The following is a 22,780-nucleotide window of genomic DNA, read 5'->3' as shown; positions in this document are numbered from 1 at the left end:
GACTATATAGTTTTTGTACCGCTGGATTAAACTAATAGTTTGTCAGTTCTACAGCATTTTAAACTTCATTCGGTAATTTTCAGCCCAAATGTCATTTAAACGTTCATACTAAGTAAGAGGGAATTGTTTCTGGTGCTTCCAATGTAAAATGAAAATGATATTTCTATGGATACAAAGACATTCTGAGACAAATAATTTTATGTTGAAGATTAACCATTTCCATTTGTGATAAAAATCGTGTCCGTTAAGCCGTTCGGATTAAATCAATGGCTTTCTGCCTGCTGACTTTCAAAACGTATGCTGGAAGAGGTTGGGAAAAAATTCGCAAGACATTGTCATTGGAACCTAAATTGGGTATGACATTAACAAATTATATATGCTATACGATAGGTTAAGTTACAGTGTTTGATTCAGATGAAATCCACTATGTGACTAGGTTTTATAACTCAGCTATCTACTTTTTAAGTTTATCGACTCATTCTGATTGTAAGTGTAGAATTGTAGACTCTTTTTCTTGATTAATGACTTCACAGCCAATAAAAGATGATTAACCATACACTTTCATTTTCAAGCAAGGTTTATTGTTATTACTAGTAGTTTAATCTATCAAGTATCATATTATTTTTTTAGTACGGTAATTGTTTTGTTTACGTGACACATAGTTTAGACAGATAGGGTTACAATGTTACATTTTCTCAAACATTGTGTCACTCATGGCCGATAACAGCGAATGGCCTACTGTCATCTGTCTTACCGTGTTGTAAATAAGGACTAACTGTTCTGAAAGATTCCAATTTCACTTTCAACTTATATTTTAGATCTTGTGTTTACAAAGTCATGTTCTCAGATCACTGTTCCGTATCTTCAACTCGGGTTACTCTTGTCAACTTATTCGTAAGAAAGACACGATTCGCTTAACTTATGAATGTAATTTCCCAGTTCCTGCAAAGAGGATTTATTCATTGTTTCTATTATGGAATAACCGGCTAATACAATTTTGATTTGATTTGATTTGGACCTGCGTTTCGGGTCATTTCCACTCGAAACTCGACACGACGAGACTGTAATCGAATGCAGACTATGTACGAAGCCAATTCTTTTATTTTCGAACTAACTGATTATCGTCTATGCTGCATTTGACTGCCTTTTTCGTTAAGGACATAAGAATTAATTGTTCTATATTTTAAATATATATTACCCTCAAATTGTTAAAAAAAAGAAAAATTGCATGAAATTTTATAAGATATTTTACGAAACTAATCGTTAAGCTCAGTATGTCCTGTTTACGATACCAATGTTTGGTTTTCGTGTTTTACGAAAACGTTGGGTTTTATTCCTTATTTTGTTCAGTTCTATAATTTATTTCCTCGTTGCTACTTTTTCAAAGGTAAGCCATAAAAACTGAAACCAAATTGTTACATATATTTTATCCCGATCGCTAGTTTAGTCCCTTTCATAAGTCCCCACCCACCTCTCCTCCTCAGCCAGTGCCACCACTCCACTCTTGCAAGGCAAGGGCACTGGCACAACACTTAGAGTATTGACATTGGCTCATTATTCTAGGATCATAGTATTTTCAGAAGTTGAGGATTCAATTTTTGTCTATTTTTGAAAGAAGAAGAATTCAATTTCAAAGTAGAATTTTGATTGCATGGCAATTGTCTAAATAGAATTTGATTAGGCCTAATTAGCCGATATACAGATCTTGTTTCATTTTTCTATCATGTTTCCCTTTAGTAGATGGCTCAGTGACTTTGACACTTGCTCACTGACCAGGGCAAGGATTTAGACTTGGCATTTGTTGAGATACCTTCAGATTTTCAAACCGGTTTCCCCCTGTTAGGGATACAAGTCACAGGGGCTGAAATGTAAAAGGGGTACAGATAGGACAATAAACCGAGGCATACCTTCAAAAAGCAAAAGTTACCATAAAGTTAGTATTTTTTGGATAACCACTTAAGTTTGGAAGATTTGGAAAATTATGAACATTTTGAAACATTAAATCACCTTTATTTTTTTCAGACAAATGACTTGATATTAGAAGAATATGAATCAAGGAGAACACTTCGACAACCATTCCAATGGCAGCCAAAAATATCAGATGAAATTGAAGTGAATGATACAATCAAAATCAAATGTCGTAATTCCGTCCAGGGTAGAAAATATATTGTTGATGAAAGAGGTAAGCCTTTATAAAGCCGTAAATTTTGTTCAAACAGTATTTATATTCAAACGCCTAGTTTAAGTGGTTTCAAAATTTAGAAAACCTCTTTACAATTCATTTAATAGACCATTACAGTGAGTAAAATTTGGATGAATTTTTGTATATTTCAGGATATTGTTGTCACAGACGGCATTTAGACTCCAACCGTTGTTGTGATAATAAAGAATCGTCTGCTGTGAGGTATAATTGTGAAAGTTGTCATAATAATGGTTGTTGTATAATATATGAACACTGTGTATCTTGTTGTTTACAACCTGATAAGGTAATCTAGGCCTAATTCTCACTTTCAGAATTGAACATTTTATTTGAAGTAGTTTAAACGAAATTGATATTAAAGTAGCAACCCTGTGTTCTAATGTATAATAAAAAGTAAATGTTATATGCTGACATGAAATGTGGAGGAGCCGCGGTGGCTCAATGAGTTAGGAGCATGCTAACCTGAGGTTGAGATAATACGTTCAGATTTTTCAATCCGGTTTACTCCCTGTCAGTGATGCAGGTAAGACATGGTTAACATGGAAAATGTTTCTAGTTGTTTGGATGGGACAATAAACCGAGGCCCTGTGTGCTACAGGCTGAAAATCAGAAAAGGCCTTGGCGCTAAGATGTCCAAGGTTCTTATCTTCTAACATTGATTCTAGGATATCTTAGCACTAAGATCGTTTCGAGAATACATGGCCAGGCTAATGCAGCTGTCTTGGCAAAATTTCTGTCATTGCACCCTGCATGGCACTGCCTGTCCTCATTAGCCTACATGGTGCATTTCATGAAATGTGGAGCAAATACTAGCATTGACTATGTTCATCTGTCCATCTACAATCAAACACACTTGATGGTATAGTTTGTGAAGAATTCGGACAGAATTATTAATTATCACTTATAGATAGAAATGGACAAAACTAAATGCCAATTTTAAACTCAAAAGTATAATTTGTAGGTGGAACAGGGCAAATGAACATTCAGTTGTTATGATAATGGGCAAATGAACATTCAGTTGTTATGATAATGGGCAAATGCACATTCCGTTGTTATGATAATGGTCATATGAACATTCAGTTGTTTTGATAATGGGCAAATGAACATTCAGTTGTTATGATAATGGGCATATGAACATTCAGTTGTTATGATAATGGGCATATGAACATTCCGTTGTTATGATAATGGGCATATGAACATTCAATTGTTTTGATAATGGGCAAATGAACATTCAGTTGTTATGATAATTGGCAAATGCACATTCCGTTGTTATGATAATGGGCATATGAACATTCAGTTGTTTTGATAATGGGCATATGAACATTCAGTTGTTTTGATAATGGGCAAATGCACATTCCGTTGTTATGATAATGGGCATATGAACATTCAGTTGTTTTGATAATGGGCAAATGAACATTCAGTTATTATGTTAATAGATAAATGAACATTCAGTTGTTATGATAATAGATAAATGAACATTCAGTTGTTATGATAATAGATAAATGAACATTCAGTTGTTATGATAATAGATAAATGAATATTAAGTTGTATATGTCGATATTCTCTGACCCTGCTATCTAGAATGAGAAGATTGTGAAATGTTTATACTTTCAGCAACCATTGTTAAGTAAGATATTGAGAGATAGTCGAGATTCTAAGAACGAACCCTACAACAAATTATTTGAATTAGTTGAAGACCATTTTGAGCTCTGTCTTGCCAAGTGTCGAACGTCTTCACAGGTAAGTTTTTGCACTGCGTTTTAGGAAATTTAAGAGAAACCAATTATCTGATAATGTTATGTTATTGTGGTGTTTGGTCTTTATGAGCCTGAGTTTTATCAAGAACTGATCTTGTATGTCATCTAAGGAAACTAAGTGATCAATTTAGATTGACAAATTTGATAAGCAATGTTCCAGTTGACTTCAGATTAGTCTTGCTTCTTAAGGTTATAGAAACCACCAAAACTTTGATTGAATTCCCAGACCTTCATGATCAATTTTAATTTTGGCTTATCATTAAAGATATTGGATTGAAAAGGGGTCATTTTTATGCTCAAATTGCTGTGCAATACTGGTTAAATTGAACCCTGCTTTTAACAAATTTTATAATGGCAAAGTTTCCTTCTGTGCTTGTTATGGAAAAAAGAAGGGTGGAGGTTTCTCTAACAGACTGTCTGTATGGTAAATCTTATCATACTTTTGAGCAGTGTTGGCTTAACTGGCATGAGCCTTGACAGCACAAACACCTCTATTAACCATTTCAGACCAGCACAATATTTTTAAAAATAAAATTTTAAAAACTTAGATCACGTACTAGTAGCTTGTAGCGAAGATGTATACATTAGATTATTAGGAACAGAAGTTTGCTTATCTCAAGGGGATTTATCTCTGTGTATTTATGTCTATTGAATATCGACCCCTGGCCAGGATGTGCGAGGTTACTGTCAGTACAATTTAAAATGACCCACACTGAGAAAGAGCTGGTGACAACCTGGCTTTTGAGTCTAATATTTTCTATTTGCTAATTATTTTGCATTCCATGACAACCAATTACTGCCTATGACACTGAGTTTTATTCAATTTTTCATCTTTTTTTAAACTATTTTCAGAGTGTACAACATGAGAACTCTTATCGAGATCCAAGAGCCAAGCATTGTTATGGTGAAACACCACCAGACTTACAATCAGTTACTGTATGACACCATACTAAACAGTATTCCTAGTGAACAAAATATACATTTATATCTGTGATGACTATGTGACTATAGACAAACATTTGAAAGCTGTATATAATTTTAATATTTTAAATGTTGTGATGGTACAGGACACAGTATTACTTTGATTACACCAATTAATGTGTATACAGAACTTCAGTGTGTAAATTCTAAGTGTTTTTGTGTGGACATTTTACTAAGTTTTGTTATTATTTTTACTGTGTTTTCATCTGTTATTGTCCCTAAGCCGTGATAATCAGAATATTCTTCTCTTTGGATAATTAGTGAAATAGCTATATAGAGACAACAAAATGGGTGATATTAAAATAAGTATTGAAAAACCTTTCAAGAAAGCATGGATCAATTCTTGTTACCAACAAACATTGCTGCCAGGTTCTCCATGGCATAAGGTTAGTGAAATTTTATTGTGCATTTAAGCAGTTCCATGGTATAAACAACAGACGCCTTTACCATTTCTCACATACAGTAAAGGACATATTAGCTAAAATTCATATTGTGTTTTTTTAATTTGTACTCGAATTACTTTTTAAAGGTTCACTGATGCTTTTATGTGCATGGAACTCTTAAAGCTTTCATTTATTATATTACATTTTCATATTCATTTGTTAGAATCTAATAGAATTTAATCTCTAATTGCTCTCTAAAAATGATTTATGAAATCTGCTTGTTTTTTCAGCTAGAAGCTAAGCTAGCTAGAGAATTAGCTAACAGAGTAGAGAAACAATTTGATCATTTAGAAAGAAAAGAAATGCTGTTAGATTTACTTGGTAATCAATTTGTACAGGAATTTCTACCTAATGTTCAACGTAATCCAACATTACTGGTTTGTATTTTGTTATTTCTATAGTGAAAAAATATTTACACTGTTAAAATAGTGCGATATAGAAAAGTTAAAACAGAACCTGGAACATGTTGTTACTCAAAGTAACGCACTGCAACAACTGACCTATTTCAGCCTGCGTCGCTACCCTACGCAATATATCAATTGCAGAGCGATATAGAAAAATTAAAACAGAACCTGAAACAGTTTATGCTTTGCTATTATAAGATAACTGACCTATTTAGATCAATGTCAACTGAAATATTTTTCGTTTTTTCATTTATATTAATTTCCAATTTGCTTATAAAGTATTCACTTTTGTTATACACGAAAGATGATACACTTCTGTACATAAATTATTTTTTTTTTGTCAATTATTTCAGACGATAAGATACTAGTTATCATGTGATTTTTGACCTTTTGTCCTGCATATCAGGGATATTTGCAGTTGAGCTTATAAACATAAAAGATTGCATGAAAGACTTCTGAAACAATTGTTTTTGTTTCAGGAACCACCTAATTTAAGTTATGAAAGTCGTCAGTTATTGTATGTGGAGGCTCAGGGTTGGTTGAATAGTCAAATGTATAAAACAGTACGAGAACTTGGTTATCAAAATATGTTGAATGGCAACTCTTCTGAGTGAGTTTTTTGCAATACCGGTAACACCATATTTATATGCCCACAATTGGAGATAAACAATTATTCAGTCTTTTCCCTCCCCAATGGTGATAAGGTCTTGTAGATTTTATTTTTGATTTTTCTATAAAAGTTATTGCCCTTGTACTTGGTTTAAACTAGTAGTTTGTAGTACAGACAGCTATGAAATAGCTGCTGTTTTGACATTTAGCTATCGATGTGACCACTCCCCCTGTAACCCCGCAGGTGCTGCCCCTAGAAACTAACTGCCAACCTCATTTTATTGTCTAGGCTTAGAAAAAGAATTTCTAATTCTTTTTTCAGAGATGAACCCCCATCTGATTTTACTGATTTTTTACAACATACATTTAGTGTGTTTAATGATGGTTTAGATAGAGAATTATTCATACAGGAAAAAGACTTAGCTGTAAGTAACCTTCTTGAATCACTGTTACGACCTGCAAGTTCAGAGTTCAGTCCTTGCATTATTAAAGATTTTTCTGGGCAGTTTCTCCCAGAACATATGGCGTAGATCTCTGTTCAGATTAAGGGATGTAAAGCACCATTTCAATAGCACTAACGTTATTTTGGTTGGATTGATTGCATTAGAAAACATGCCCAAAAAAGTCAGACTTAACTAACCTTTAACAAATGTAACCAAAAATAATCACTGCAGACGTCACACAAAAACAGACTGATGTTTGAATATCAAGTATCAGAAAAAGTAAAAGCTTCCTTTCAATTTACGATAATAATAATAAGGACATCAGAGTACAGTGTATTTATATTGTTTCGTAGTTTTGTATTGAAACTTCTAGACTAAAACTTCTTATTTTTATTGGTTTCAGGCAAAGAAAAAACATCAACTTGATCGAGACAAAAGAAGAAATGAAAATAAGTTTATACCTAAACCTAGTAGATATAAACCAGTGTCTAGTGCATCATTAGATACCAATACATCATCTAAACCCTCTTCTAGTCAAATTAAAGGTAAATATCAATATCATGAATACAGAAAATACCTGTGTTAACAAAGCATTTTGGTTTCACAATATTTAAAATGTTTGATGAATGAACATCTCCAGAATCTTGTTAAGGGAAAAAAAATGACATTTTCATGTGTTGATTTGGGTCTTTAATATTATAAATGTAAATAGCCTTCAGAAGAACTGTAAAACTTCAAAATATCTGTCTAAATATACTTCCAAGTTTCACTTTCTATTTCTATCTTCACTGGTTTCTCCCCTGCCTGAATATTACTACATCTTGTTGACAAGGTCTTTATGAAGAAATGTGGTGAACACATCAGTGCTTGGTATAGTCAATCATGTCACGATACGATATGAATCACGATACATAGATCAAGATAAGATACATACCGCGATATGGGGTAATGGGATAAAAATTAACACTTTATCTTCAAAGTTTCTATATATATTAACTCATAACTTATAACTGTGATATTTGGTAATATAGTTGATAGAAGTGTTTAGCATCCACTGTCTTATAAACAGTTTCTAACAATTTCAGTGAAAAAAATTGTTATATCATAAACCAACTTATAAAAATCCGCACTTTTCAATGGAATAAAAGGTATCCCCAAGTATCGATACACAATGTTGCGATACAATACGTGTATTGTGGCTAGTTGTATCGCGATACATGGATTCAACGATATATCGTGCGAGCACTAGTACACATGCCACAACGGAAATGGCCTCTCAACTAAATCAATGTAATGTCAAGAACATTCAACCTTGAGCGAAATGAAAGCAAAAGTTATAAAGATATTTACCCATGACCTTAACCACATGGCTGGGTCCAAAGAAAAGACAAGTCATCAATGTAACTTTTAAAACAAGGATAAGTTTTATAACTTTTGTCTTGTACCCATGACACCACAACATCAAATCATTGAGCTTTTTAAATCCATGAATCTTCTTCTAGCCATGGTACAGAGAGTTGAAGGTGATCCTCCACCATTATGGGGTAAACAGAGTGATGAAGTTGGTGATTCAGTTTTAGCTATATTACAACATGATCCAAGGAAATTTGAACATGTAGCAGGTAGATTACATGGAAGACAGTTACCAGGACAACTAAGATCTTATATGTGGGCTGATATTCTCTTGAAAATGGAACGCAAAAAATTGAAGGACGTGTAAGTTTTTAATTCTATTTTAACACCAACTCAGTTTTGTGCATTTATCGTCAGTTGTTTTCAATGTCATACTTTGTTACTAAAAATTATAGCTTCAGTGGGTCCTTTAAAGATGGGTTTCCTTATTTTTTAGTGTCAAATTAAGGAAACTGTTTGATTAATTGGTGTTTCTAATGAATTATCATGTATTCTTAATCATGTGATTATGTTATTGCATATTATTAAGAGTTTTAACCAATCATGAATGTCCATATATGTGCAGTCTGGATAAACAAAAACATACTTTTTGACTCATTGGAATTCAGCTGGTATTTCTCTTCTAATTTAGCTATTTATGAATTAATAAACATGTGAGACAAACTGGTATTTTTCCAAGTCATTAGAACACCTCTAGTTTCTATTCATATAAGTATTAGCATTTTCATTTTAATAAATGAAAATAAGGGAACCCATCTTTAAAGAAATAACATGACTAAATATGACTTCACTATCCTATTTGTGATAGCATTCCGGAACCACCGAAGTCTGACCTGAAATTGTATTGCTGCAAATGGAAGCTATAAGTGTACCATATGCTCTAACAAAGAATAGAAGCAATGGCATACAATATTGATTCAGATCTCAGAGTCAAGAGTTCTCAAGTGATCAAATGGTATAAATAAAAGACACTGTTCATTATGATTCATGCAAAACATATGGAATTGTACAACCTGTGTGCAGCATATAGAAAAAATCTCCAATGAGTTAAATAGAGTAAAATATTGTAGACTGAGAAAGGTGTTATCAAAACATGTTTCTGTTTTAGTAATGCTGAGAAATATGTAAGAGAAAGATTTGGTAGAGCAGTATCAAGAGGGTTAACAGATTTACATGTACAGAGAGCAACACAGTCACCTATTAATGGGTTAATACAGAATGCTGTTATTGAGGTAGGTTGTAAAAACAATTTCACAATAGCCACAATAGAAAAGTGATTTGAGGAATAAAAATTATAAATCTCTAGGGAATTGTACAATTCTGCATCAAACAGTGAAAAACAAATTCTTAATTTAAAACTATTAGAGTAATCTTAAGATTAAGGTATCCTTGTGCATACTAATACACTTAAAAGAGTCCAATTATCACCTTTCACAAAAAATTGATTTTGTGGCGTGTATTATCAAGATGCTAAGAATATGTACAAGATATAAATTAATTTGACTTCATTTCAATATGTTTATTTTGCCAATATCTCTCCACACTTTGACGACTGAGGTTACATATCCTAATTTGCATGAATGTATTAAAGTCAGGGTTGTTGATTTATTCATTATTCAATGACCTGTTTCCCCTTGATCCAACTCTTGGTTTCCTTTGACATTGTTGTATATGGATGGCCACTCAGTGTAGGTCCACTGTAAGTCCAAAGAGATTATTTAGTTTGTTTTAATGTCATGTCCGGTTCAGATTCAGAATGTCTTCGATTTTCGTCCCAAGTTCTTTCAATGTAAATGGGTTAGTCCTCTTCCAATCATAACAATCTTTCGTTTCAATTTCAGACGTATTCTAAGACAACTAGTATGGTAGCTTATAAAGGCATGAATCATTTAAAAGAAACAGCTAGAGTATTGAATATATTGTATGTATATGATAGAAGTTATGAACCATATTTAATACATTGGCTATTTCCCTTACAAATAGCATTCCGTGGTAAATCTGATACAGTCATTGATAGAAGTAAGTATTGTAGTTGCCTCTGGAAAGAAACTTCCTTATTTATGGCCCAAGAAAGTTTGGATGTATCTTCGCCTTTGGCCCATTCATCAATATCTTTTCTTAGTTTTCATATAATTCTTATGAAATTTTCTACCCAGTGAATTTAGATTTACAAGATCTTGAACTAGTTCGAATTAGGCGATGTTGTGATAAACACTTGTTATGTCTGATTTTAGGCCTGATCTATGGGCTGAATGTTAGACAGGACCATGTCACTGGTATTTTTGAATAAAGTGATTCTAGTATTATCCTATATGCTTGAAACTTGGTATGCTTATACAGATTGAGATGAGTTAAAAGTTGAAGTTGTTTCAATGAATGGTTTTTGAGTTGGTGAAAATGTGGTTTGTTAGTATAAAAAAGATAGAGTTTTCTTCAGATTTGGATGAAATTATTTATGCTAATGTGGTTTGATGAGTTCTAGGATGAGCTTGAAGGTGTATTTGTATTGATGAATGTAACAAAATATTCTCTTTATCTATTACAGCTGGACATGCTATGGATTTATCAATGTATTTAGATTTATTGAATACTAATTGTTTTCCAAAATGGCCTGAAGTGTTTGCTATAGCTGAACAAGTTATGTCTGTACTACAGAAATCAGATCCTGAATTATATAACCACCTGCGTACCATTTCTAGAATTAATGTTCAATTTAACCCTAAGGTATGTACAAGCTAAAGTTAATAAACTACCAGAGATTACAGTGCAAAATTAAAACTGTAAGCCTACATGTAGTATTTGACCAATGGGGACCTTCCTAGATTAAAGATATTCAGTGAGTTACATTCTCTGGGTTTTGAATAAACTGCCACTTAGAGCGTTAAAATCTTTAAATGACACTGTGTGGTTATGTCATTGAGGTTGGGTATCGATTACCAAATTGAGATCAATCATCGATGGCAGACTACCAATCAATAATCAATTAATAATCGAAATAATTCAGTATTGAGAAAACCTGTAACTATTAAATTAAAAACATGCCAAAATTCTTAATTTCATGGGTAATATTTGCTTCATAAAAGTTATATTCTTGCTTTGATTTTACCCAGCCTAATCTTAATCAAGGGATCAATTATATTGATTTTGTTCTTTAAGGAATTTCTGGTTCAAATGATACATGAAGAGAAGGCTAAGGCAGAAGCTATATTGAAGGCTACTGATCCAGGTGCATCAAGAGATGAGAGTATGTCAACTGAGTTATTAGCTGATCCTATTATTTTTATTAGACGGTGGATAGGAGAGGTAAATAATTATTTTATATTAATGATAATATTAATAAACTTTATTTAAATGGGTCAGCATTAGATTCTAGTTTTTTTCAACATCTGATTTTAGTACCAAATAAAGTAAAAATTCTTTTCAATTAAAGATGGGTAACATTATTTTTATATGCCCACATGAAATGGGGGGCGTATATTGTTGTCACCCATGTTCATCCGTCCACGATTGCTAGTAAACACTCTACAAGGCACAATTCTTGACTGATTTAGATGAAACTTGATATGATTGTTTGAAATCACCCAACGGAACCCTGCTGAAAATCAGAAAGATATTTAGTAGAGTTATTGCCCTTGTTCTTGAAATGCTCGTAAACACTCTAGAAGGCCCAAAGGAAAATAATTTTACTACCTTCATTGGTTAGTGGTCAAAACTAAAGGAAAATCTGCAATTTTTGATGGTGATCTGTGTTAGATTGGTTGTAATTTTAATTTTTATATATTTTTTTTAACAGGGATTTGTTAGTGTTTTAGACACACCAGGTGTAATGTATGTTTGGGATCAGTGTTTTATGCAGGGTTGGACACATACAGTATTACAGAATACATGTCTATCTTTATTACAATTGTTACGTCACAAGTTTATGACAGTTGAAGATTATATGGGTATGAAAGAGGTAAGGTGATTTAGTTTTACAGAAAACCTTGAAAGGAAATCATTTACCAGTAGTTACATACATAACAGCACCTTTTATCATCCTTTTTATGTGGTACAGTAGATGACAAGTTAATGTCTGTTTCCAGATAATTGATATCACAGACTTCATGAGTATTTTTGTTGATGTATCAACATTTCTTAATTAGACGCTATAGTTTTCATCTGATGTATGGTATGGACATGTAGGATGAACAAGTTCAAAATTGACATTGTTTCAATGAACAGTTCAGAGTAATTGCCCAATCATCAATAAACTCAGATTAATAACATGTTTAAGGTCCGGTTTTAATATTTGCAAATAAATATGAATATATTTCTAGGTATTCCTTATTGAACCATGTAAACTGTATACAGCTGATGTTCAGGCCTCATGGATACATTTAGAAATAGGTAAACCTTTAACAGAGGTACAATATCTTAACAGACAAAGACCAAGGTAAGCATTACTATTGGCATCAAAGACATTCTATGTTATATGATAAACATTTGAAGATGTTAAGGTGTAATTTGAAGGAGTAATTGCATGAATTGTATGACAAAACCTTCAAATCAATCTGTACATGTAACATTCTGGCTCTTTATTTTTCAAGTTCACCATCAGGAACAAGAAGTCCTTCAGTACATCCTGCAAGTCCTTTTCCTGGTATATTGCAACCTTGTGGTATTAAAGGTGTTCGTATAAAGTTAATTATACCATTAGAAATTGTACAAAGGGTGAGTAGAAGAGTTGTATATCATAAATCTATGAACAGTTTTGAAGAGGATTGTTTGAAAGCATTTGGAGTTGTGTGGGCTGCTTTTGAAAACCACCCTTGTTGCCAAGAATTCCACTTCACTTCACACTCAAAAGGCTCAAGGCATTCATATTGTATTTTGAAGATATTGTCAATTACAAAGTTATTTAGAACTGTAATCCACTTAAACAGAAAGCACCTGGCTATGTCTTTTCCATCTTGAATGCTCCAGGGTGGCTAATGGATGCATTGTTCAAGGTGTGGTTATGTGAATGTAGTGTCACATTTTAAAACCTTTCCCTACCAAATGGTATACTGTGTAGGAGAAAAAGAATCTTCCAAGTTGAAGTTCAACCTTTTGTTTGCAGGAACCCTGGTTATTAAATGTGAAGGCTGAGAATTTAAAGCTTCATTCAGCTATTTATTTTGGTAGTATAAGATTGAGATCAAGGATGAATCTGACTCCAGCTAAAGTCAATCGAACCTCCAGGGATAATTTTGGTAATTCCATCTACCAGTTGTCCTATCCTCAAGAAAAGTTTGTGTATGAGGCTTTGGATCTCTTGGAGTATGATGTTGAAAGAGAATTAGGAGCTTCACCATATGCTATATTAAGATTAGAGTATGATTCAGTACAACAGAGTCAACAAGGTATGAACAATTTGTTATGGATGACTTGATTTTTAAGTTACAATTCACACACAGCTATGTTGGTTGTATTGAATCAACTCTTACAGCAAAATAAGATTTACTGTCTTTCTGATTACAGTATATTTGTGTGTATAGTGCACAGTTTTTGCCCTATAATTAAAAGGGCTTGCTAACTGGATCCCCCAGCCTGTTGATGGGAGAATTAAAGAGAGAATGCAAATTTGAACCTTGCCCACTCCCATCTTTCTTAACCCATAGGGGGCAGAAATATTTAATGATAAGCTCAAATTGATTTCATATGCGTTGTTATTTATGATTGCAGGAAAAGCTCCAATATCAGTAGGTTGGGCTAGAGTACCATTATTTAAACGTGGTAGTAGAGGTGGCGGTAGAGTATCAACTGATTCCTCCTGGTCACTAGTATTAGGTGATACAAGTTTTACACTACATCCTGGACAAATACCAGATAGTCTGGTGTCATCTTCACACCCTATTACACCATCTCTACCATCATTCTCTACTGATAAAGATGAAGGTAAGTCTGTTCAGTGATATGTATAGCCAAAGGAATCTGGCCCAACCAATTCTTTTATCAAAGGAATTGTACGAAGGTATGGTGTGACAATATAATAGTCTAGTTGACGAAATTATGCAATTTTGATTGTTTTTTGTTTTCATTCATGCACATGTATATTTTAGCTGATGTCCTAATTGGATATAATTCTGAACTATCTGCTGTTGTGTATGATCCTCGCAATGAACCACAGTCTGCTAGCCCTGATCCTTTTACAAGTACAGATAATATAACGACACCAGTTCCACCACATGATACCAGAAAACAATCTCCAAGGTAAGTTAAAATTTTATGAAACTGAAGATGTCATTGCCATAAATGTGTTATTAGATGTACTTTATGTTGTCAAACATTTAGTACACTACTGCTTGGAAGGGACTTTTCAAAACAGTTGAATTTTTAAACCTTATTTTATTGATTAGGAAACCAGAACCTAGAAAGCTATTAACACCAGAATCTGATCCTGTTGTAAATCTACCTCCAAGAAGACCAGATCCAGTTCTACCACCAGCAGCTGTTCATCAACCTAAACAACATCCAACTCAAAAACCAGAACCAATCATCAAACCAACAGCACAGCCAACCCCCACACCACAACCAACATTATCTAGAACTAGTTTAAGAGAGGAGTTTAAACCATGGGTAGAACATCAGCCCCTTGCTGCAGCAGACAATCCTAGCCCTATATCTGTTAAAGATGCTTTTGATTTATATATTGATCAAGTTCGATACATACCTGATAATGCTTCTATTGTTAAGGTGCGAGACAGTGGTGTTTCTATCATTAAGTTCTTAAGTGAGACCCTCTTGACAATTCTATGGACTCCACTCACCCTCCTACCTTGTGATCATACATACGCCAATCTTAAGAGAGGTTTACGATTGTTCTTGTAAATTCTTTGATGTATTCTCGTGTCACTAATATAACTAAATTGATGCCACAGCCCAAATGTCTTGGTGATAGGGAAAGAAACAATATCGGTGGAATCAGAAGTTTTTAGGAGAGTTCAAACCTCACAATACCTTATCGCAAGACAACATGCTAATACCTATATGTACAAAAGAGTTGCTATAAAGCTCAGTAGGAAAGTTGTTCATATCACTCAGTTTATGTGCATGTGAGATGAGACAGTAATTTTGATATTTTATTCTCTAAAATACTTTTTGCTACAAATAAGTGTCAATTTTATATTTTTCTAGGTGACAGGACGTGTTCTACAAACAGGTGATATAGACAAGTTAAATGATATTGCAGCTATACCCAATTTAGACATGTCAGCAAGATGTCCAGTATTTGACTATAGATTATGTATTAATTCAAGTAATAAGCAAGCTAGACAAGATATGCTGGTCTTATTGAGATGTTATACAGTAGATATTGTTCAAGAAACTCTCTGTGTAGTTGGAAATTGTTTGGTCCCTCTTTTTGATCAGGTATGAATCTGGATATGTTTTCCTTTTAAGTCTTAGTAAATTTCCAACAAACATGTGGTCCAACATTTCATTTGTTGTTGAGTTGAAGCAAAACATCATATTAGACCAAAATTTACGTTAATACATAAAATGACATTGTAGCATGAGAAAATATGACATTTTAGAGTTTAGTTGTCATGCAGCCATTTTCACAATCTGATTTGCAGGGCCAACACATGCAACTTGCATTGCTAGTTGGAGACATAAGCACATGTTTTAGATATTTTGTTTTTGGGGTTTTTTTTCTGAAAAGAAATGGTTTTAAGAAAGTTGAAATATTCAAAATATTGGTATACTATTTAAATTTGCAAAATAAAACTCACCCATTACTTGCAAGATAGATTTTCTTTAGATTCTCTTGAAAAATGTATGACTTCTGCCATAAAACTCTTCAATAAGAGAAAACCAAAAAGAGTATCTGGCACATTCTTTAAAGCTCACAAAAACATTAGTGGAAAATATTTTACAATGATTTATTTGAATTTGATACAATATTTTGTAGAATGGTAAACTATTGGTAGGTGGACATCAATTAAGATTAAGAGAAGGTCTTCCTGTTCAGAATGACAAGTTAAAAGCAAGTGATTTAGACCAACATATTGCTATACCATCTACTTCAATTTTGATAAGATTATTACCACATACTAAGGTAAGGATTAGTCAAAATGCTGGTGTTAAATTAGTACCAAATTATGCTATTTGCTATGTTGATTCTCTGAAAGTTGACAAACCCAGCTATGGAGTAGTCTCAGGTTTAAAGATTAATTGCAAGCACATACAAGTTAATTATGTTGAAGCCTATATGTATTTGTGCAAAATTTTGATGCTGTAGATTTGCTGGTTTCTGTGTTAAATGCACATTATTATCTCTGATGTTTCTTTCAGAATCCAATACCAGCACCAAAATATTCTCTAGGATATTATTTGTCTGAGCAATGTCGACCAAATGATTCAGAGAAAAAAATCTACACAAGTTATGGTATCCATAGAGCTTACCCTCAAACAGAGAGAGAAATGATCAAACGCTTACAACAAACTGAGAAAGTTAAAACTGGTAAGAAAATATCCTAATTTGGATTAATCACTTCCATAATTTTTCATAGGGTGGTATTTAATGTAATCTGGCTATAGCTATATCACACTCAATATTCTATAAGCATATTGGCCTACAATATATTACATGTATGTTGCAAAATCAACACATTGTTTGCAGTCAGTTTTAATCTAATATTTTTTTTGTAGGTCAGTCAGATAGGTCGCTGAGAGACTGGTTAATAGAGAGATTGGATATTAAGAAGCAATTATCCAGTAACGAGAAACCCCAATCATTAAGTTTAACCAGATGCGTTAGATATCGTGTAAAACAAGGCCTCAACATAAAGATCAACCAGGCATTTGGCTTAAAAGGTATTTGAGTATCATTTGCATGAAAGCTTCTCAATGTGTCATTATTTTAATCAAAAACAGTTTTAAAAGAAGTAGGTATTTTTAAAAAAACAGTCATTGCTGTCAGTAGGTATTTTGTCAACTTCTTGGCGCTCATTGTGCTAAATGCTGTGAAAATGATCTAACAACAAACTTTTGATTCCAATGTCAGCTAATATATTTTTGTAAAGAATTCATTGTGATTATCTGTGATTAATTTTCAGGAGATTATTATGTACACTGTTTTGCTAGAATAGCACCTGGTCGTAAAGTTTTAGGTATGGAACCTACTACTGAAGGTTTTGGTAAAGAAAGTAAATTTATAACATTAAAACATGATAATGAAAGTTATCTGATGTCACCTGTTTGGACTAGTCAACCAGAAGTAAGTGTACGTCTGTCTCAGGAAGTAATTGTAGGCCAGGGTAATTGGGGTCAATTTGGAAATTTTATTTTTTTGGAGGGTAATTAGGCACATAAAATGTTTTGACAGTTTTAAATTTAAATTGTCCTGAAAAGACTGAAGGGGAAAAATAGAGAAAATCATGCAATGATAAAGATTTATAGAGGGACTGGGAGTAATTAAAAGGATAATATTGAAAACCCCTGTTGTAGACAAATTGAAGGTCATTTGAAGATAAAGAATGATAAAATATGACAATGTAATTATTTTATTGTGGGCACCATTTTTGATAGAATTGTCCTCAGAAGCATAATTGTCAAGACATACGATTTTGGCATTCCAATCTTTTTCTAAATCCATAAGGACACAGATTCTTGGATTCCAACATTTTTCAAATTATTATTTGTAGAAGACTATGGTTTGCAAATGGGCACTTGTATGAATAAGAATGTAAAAGTGTATAAAAATCACACATAAAACACATACACACTCGTAAAGACTATTGGAAGAAAAAATGGATCAATTTGTATTTTAATATATTTCAGGGTTTGCATCCATTTTATGATCCATATAGTTGTTTGATCATTCAAATATTTGGTTTGAAATTAAAATATAAGGCTGAATCAAGCCATTCTAAACCAGGAGTTGTTACTGGGATGAAAGGCGAGAAACTCAATCTTGATATGGAGAATATTATAGGATGGTCTGTTGTACCAATATTTGAAGGGTATGTCTCATATAACTTGTTTTTTTCCTTGTGTTATGCGAAAAGTGATCCAATCCTCTCACATCTGATAGAATTAAGCTAAGATTCCATATACGCGTCATGCGGATGCGTCATGTGGACTTTGCGTCATGTGGCCCTTGAGAATCCGTCATGCGTCAAATATGATTCCATATGTGCGTTAAACTTATGTGTTATCTTTCTTTTGACGCACGGACTTCTAGACAGATGGATGCTTTGGTGCATAAAAAAGACAAGGAATCCCCACAAAATATGTCACATTTGGGAGATCCGGATGCGTTAAAAATCGCTGCACCCGGCGATTTTTTTTTAACGCATGACGCAGATCCTTTGATGGATACCGCTTCCGCATATATGGAATCATACCCTCTTAAACCAACCATTTCGATTTTTAACGCATGACGGATGACGGATCTGCATGACGCGTATATAGAATCTTAGCTTTACTTACCAAAATTTATTTCCTGAAAAATAAACTGTTGTCTTTAGAATATCACCTCTTATTGCTAGTAGAATATAATCATATTGTAAGCCTTGTATCACAAAGCATAGCCTGAGAAGATTAATTGGTAATAATTAAATAGAAGTCTTACCTAAGGATCTATCCTGAGAAATATTTTAGCCTGTTCAGATTCTGTTGGATTGTATAGATAATATTAAGCCTCAGGGCATTAAAAGTAGAAGTTGAATCATTATGAGAATGATTAGGAGAATTGCAGAAACTGATGGGGAATCATTCTGATCTATCAATAAGACTCTATTATATTACTGAGCCTTCTTATTCTCTATAATCTCAGATATTATCATCGTACCCTATTTAATGACTTGTTTTTTGTAGAAATTCAGTATTGACTGGGACACACTATGTACCAATATTTAAAGGCAATCCTACAGAAGAAATTTTAACAGAGATAACTAAAAATAGTGCTAATCTTGTCTTAAGATCTCAAACTATACCAAAAGAAAAATATGTAAGTAAATAATTCAATGTAACACAGTTGAATATAATATGGTCATTCTGACTGTAAAAACGAAAGTGGATCACATTTAACCCATTCATGGAATTCTGGTTTCAAACCAAAATTTTTCATTAAGTTTTATGAAAATTGGTTTAAAACTAGAAGAGCTGTGCTTTCAACATTGTTGCAAACTGTCATAGTTCTCCAGTTTGATCTGCATTTTGTTATCACATACCTCCACTACAAGTTTTATGAAAATTGTTTGAAAACTAAAGGGGCTATTGAATTTTTTACTTTTTAGAAAACAAAGGTTTAATACTGTTACAATTTGTCACAAATTGGCAAAGTTTTTGCAAGCAACAATTGCTTCAGTAGACATATGTTTTTTTTTAAATGTTGTAATACATCACAATTTCACTACCATAGAGTTTGTCAAATTTTGGTTTTTTTGTTTTTGGTAAAATTGAAAAGCTGCATTGTATAATTTTAAAATTTTGTTCCACTTGAAAAACATTACCTGCCTCTTTTTTGTAGGATTCAGCAAGTTTAGCTGTGACTATGTGGGATGCCCATTATGAATTTAATGAAATACCAGAATTCAATGTAAGTTATAGATAATTCTACTTTGGTTGTGTGGGTCTAAAAATTTACTAATATAAACAGTATTATTATATTATATAAACAGTATTATTATATTATATTAACAGTATTATTATATTATATTAACAGTATTATTATATTATATTATATTAACAGTAATATTATATAACTTATTATATTAACAGTATTATTATATAACTTATTATATAAACAGTATTATTATATTATATTAACAGTATTATTATATACTTGTTACTTGTTATATAAATAGTATTATTATATTATATAAACAGTATTATAAAATAACTTATTATATTAACAGTATCATTGTATTATATTAACTGTATTGTTATATAACTTATTATATTAACAGTATTATTATATTATATTAACAGTATTAATATATTATATTATAAGTATTATTATATTATATTAACAATATTATTATAAATCATATTATATGAATAAGTAATTCCTGATATTATATCAATCTATAATTGTAGGATTATGAACATTTGTTAGAGGCAGTAGGGAATATCAATGATTATACGGCTGTTAGAAAAAAACAAACTGGTAAAAGATACTGTGATTTCGTCCTGGACTCTCTGCCTCAAAAATTAAAAAAACAGGGTACAAAAGGAAGTATTTATCAAAAAGAACAAGGTTTCTTTGATTCTATCATGTCAAAAACATTTTATGATTTGGTGGTAAGTAGCTATTGTGACTTCAGATTGGGCCTTCAGATATATTAATTTCAAAAAGACTGCATATACAAATGATGCCCTAAAGCCTTGGGCAGTCCACAATCTTAGAGGCCTTTCACATGACTAACACATAACAGTAGCTTCATGGTGTTTGAAACACAAAGATTTGGTGTCTGCTCTTCTATTCTTTTTTGTAACCTAAGGTGACTCCACTTGCCATCCATGATCTAACGAGATTTCTCTTGAAATTGTGCTCTGAAGAATTTTTACTCAATACATCAAAAGTTGTCTTAATGTCAAGCGAGCAAAGCATTGCTAATCAATCCAAAACTCTAGTAAAAGTCATCAGACAATAAAATTCCATGAATTTTGATGCACCTTATCAATGGGAAAATTTTGAATGTGACATTCCAATGAGGCCAGAATTGGAACAGACTCTCAAAACGAGTGCAACCTAAGACACACTGAAGGGAAAACCCCCAAGCAAAAAAGCCATCATGAGCTATCACACCCGGCAACAATCACTTCAACAAATATTGCAGTATTATAAGTGATATCTATTATTGGTATTATATAGAATGTACTTTATTTTTATTTCAGGAAAGTGCTTTAATGACTGCAGGTTTTGGGCCTTTATAGATGTGTTTTATTAGTTATTGATAGTGTTTAAGTGGGGAGACAGTTTTAAACCAGTTATCTTTTTATTTGAGATTTGTCGTGAATTCAGATTTTTGGAGATTATAATGTCAATATTTTTTTAGGGTGTGTTAGTTCAGTTCAACTTTAATGTGTCATATCAATACTAATCCCTTGATGTACTAAATGCATTTACGTTTCTACGAGAAAGTAAAAAACACTATTCTGTTTCATAAAAACACTGTTATCCAGAGAAAGACTAATTAACAATATTAAGATATAATTGTGACATTATAGATTGTTCAATATGTAATTGTTATGTTAATTATATTTGTATTATGTATATTATTGGTATGAATTATTTATAGTCAATTATATACAAGGAAAATCATGGTTCACAAACTTGTAGTAAATTCATTACCATTTTGTCTTCAATGTTAAAGGGATTGTAAAGAGGTTTTCTAAAAAAATCTGTGGTTCCTCAGGAACCGTTCCTGCAATTCCACAAAAATAAGTGTTTGCTTTATCATATAAGACCCCTCGATAGTGATGTCATTAAGCACTTAGTTTTAGTGGGATTGCATCAACCACTGACATCCGATTCAAAATTAGAATGGTGCAAACTGATGCTATCAGTGTCCCCAATACACATTACAAATTTAGAAAAACTCTTTACAATCCCTTTAATAAGGTGTAACAATTACTTAGACTGGTTGTTTGCTGGTAAAGTTTTAGTTATCTATTCCACATTTAGAAATCGCAATCTGAAATTGGTTGTTCTACAATTTAGTAAAAGATAATAGGTGATGACAATGAAGGCGTAGAAAATACTCTTCACTTCTGCTTTACTAACTTGTCAGTATTTTATAGTTTTAAAATGGAGTGCAGGTAGATGAAATTATCTTCATCACTGTGTAAAGCAAACAGTTGGACAGAGAAATTTGAGAAAAAAAAATTCTGTCAAATTCTTCTGGAGAAGGTATTTCTTCAATAGAACAATAAATTTAGTCCCATATTTTGTTTAGACAGAAACTTTCAATTATTTATTTATATTGTTTTATATTTCATATCATTGTCTATTGAATACAAATATATTGAATTATTACTACTTTGACTGTGTATTATTGGGATACAGGGTTAATATTAACTTAACTAAACTTTGATACATTGATCCAGAAGTCTTTACTTCTAACACTGTCCTAGTACTAAGATTCTTTGGAGAATATGTAGTCTGCTACCTTATTTCCTTTAATAATTACCCAGACATTGGATATTCATTTACTCTTATGTCTCCCAGCTTCTCTTAACTCAGACAGTCTGGTGAAGTCTAAAACTTACCTACCCCGGAACAAACCAACCCCAGTAAAACCCACCCCCTGGTAATCTTGCACTAGGATCCCTGATCAGTATGAATAGAACCCTGCAACGCGAGTCTAATCAGTCTGAAGAGTTCAAACACGAACAAAACTAGTCACTGATAATCAGGGATAACTGGTTACATAGCCAATCTTTATCTCGTTTTAAGGGAGATATGAACTATCGAAATTAAGATCTATAATTTCCTTACAATCGATAGGAATAAGGCAATATATATTAAAGGGATTGTAAAGAGGTATGATTAATTTGTTGT

General features: G+C 32.5%; 2 protein-coding genes across 2 annotated transcripts; both read left to right on the top strand.

The window, feature by feature from the left end:
- Positions 1 to 1,294: 1,294 nt before the first annotated feature.
- On the top strand, positions 1,295 to 4,899 carry LOTGIDRAFT_136810 (hypothetical protein; the record flags this gene model as incomplete). Its single annotated transcript, XM_009046973.1, has 5 exons — positions 1,295 to 1,369; positions 2,023 to 2,182; positions 2,335 to 2,486; positions 3,815 to 3,940; positions 4,810 to 4,899. 5 exons carry the CDS (start codon positions 1,295 to 1,297, stop codon positions 4,897 to 4,899), a joined length of 603 nt encoding a protein of 200 aa, XP_009045221.1.
- A 326-nt stretch (positions 4,900 to 5,225) lies between these two features.
- Positions 5,226 to 21,352, top strand: LOTGIDRAFT_237550 (hypothetical protein; the record flags this gene model as incomplete). The annotated part of the gene is made up of 27 exons (XM_009046972.1): positions 5,226 to 5,324; positions 5,612 to 5,758; positions 6,265 to 6,395; positions 6,717 to 6,819; positions 7,241 to 7,382; positions 8,340 to 8,553; positions 9,359 to 9,482; positions 10,092 to 10,269; positions 10,796 to 10,974; positions 11,407 to 11,553; positions 12,044 to 12,205; positions 12,567 to 12,682; positions 12,837 to 12,960; positions 13,349 to 13,631; positions 13,954 to 14,166; positions 14,331 to 14,481; positions 14,628 to 14,964; positions 15,406 to 15,639; positions 16,181 to 16,327; positions 16,564 to 16,732; positions 16,921 to 17,085; positions 17,328 to 17,488; positions 18,052 to 18,233; positions 19,090 to 19,222; positions 19,745 to 19,813; positions 20,314 to 20,517; positions 21,115 to 21,352. The coding sequence occupies 27 exons, from the start codon at positions 5,226 to 5,228 to the stop codon at positions 21,151 to 21,153; spliced, it is 4,353 nt and encodes a 1,450-aa protein (XP_009045220.1). The 3' UTR covers positions 21,154 to 21,352.
- Positions 21,353 to 22,780: the final 1,428 nt, after the last annotated feature.

The sequence above is a fragment of the Lottia gigantea genome (genome assembly GCF_000327385.1).
Source record: "Lottia gigantea unplaced genomic scaffold LOTGIsca_109, whole genome shotgun sequence".
In the NCBI taxonomy this organism is placed as follows: Eukaryota; Metazoa; Mollusca; class Gastropoda; family Lottiidae; genus Lottia; species Lottia gigantea.
Note: the sequence above shows the minus strand (reverse complement) of the source record. Positions and strands in the feature narration are given on the sequence as shown.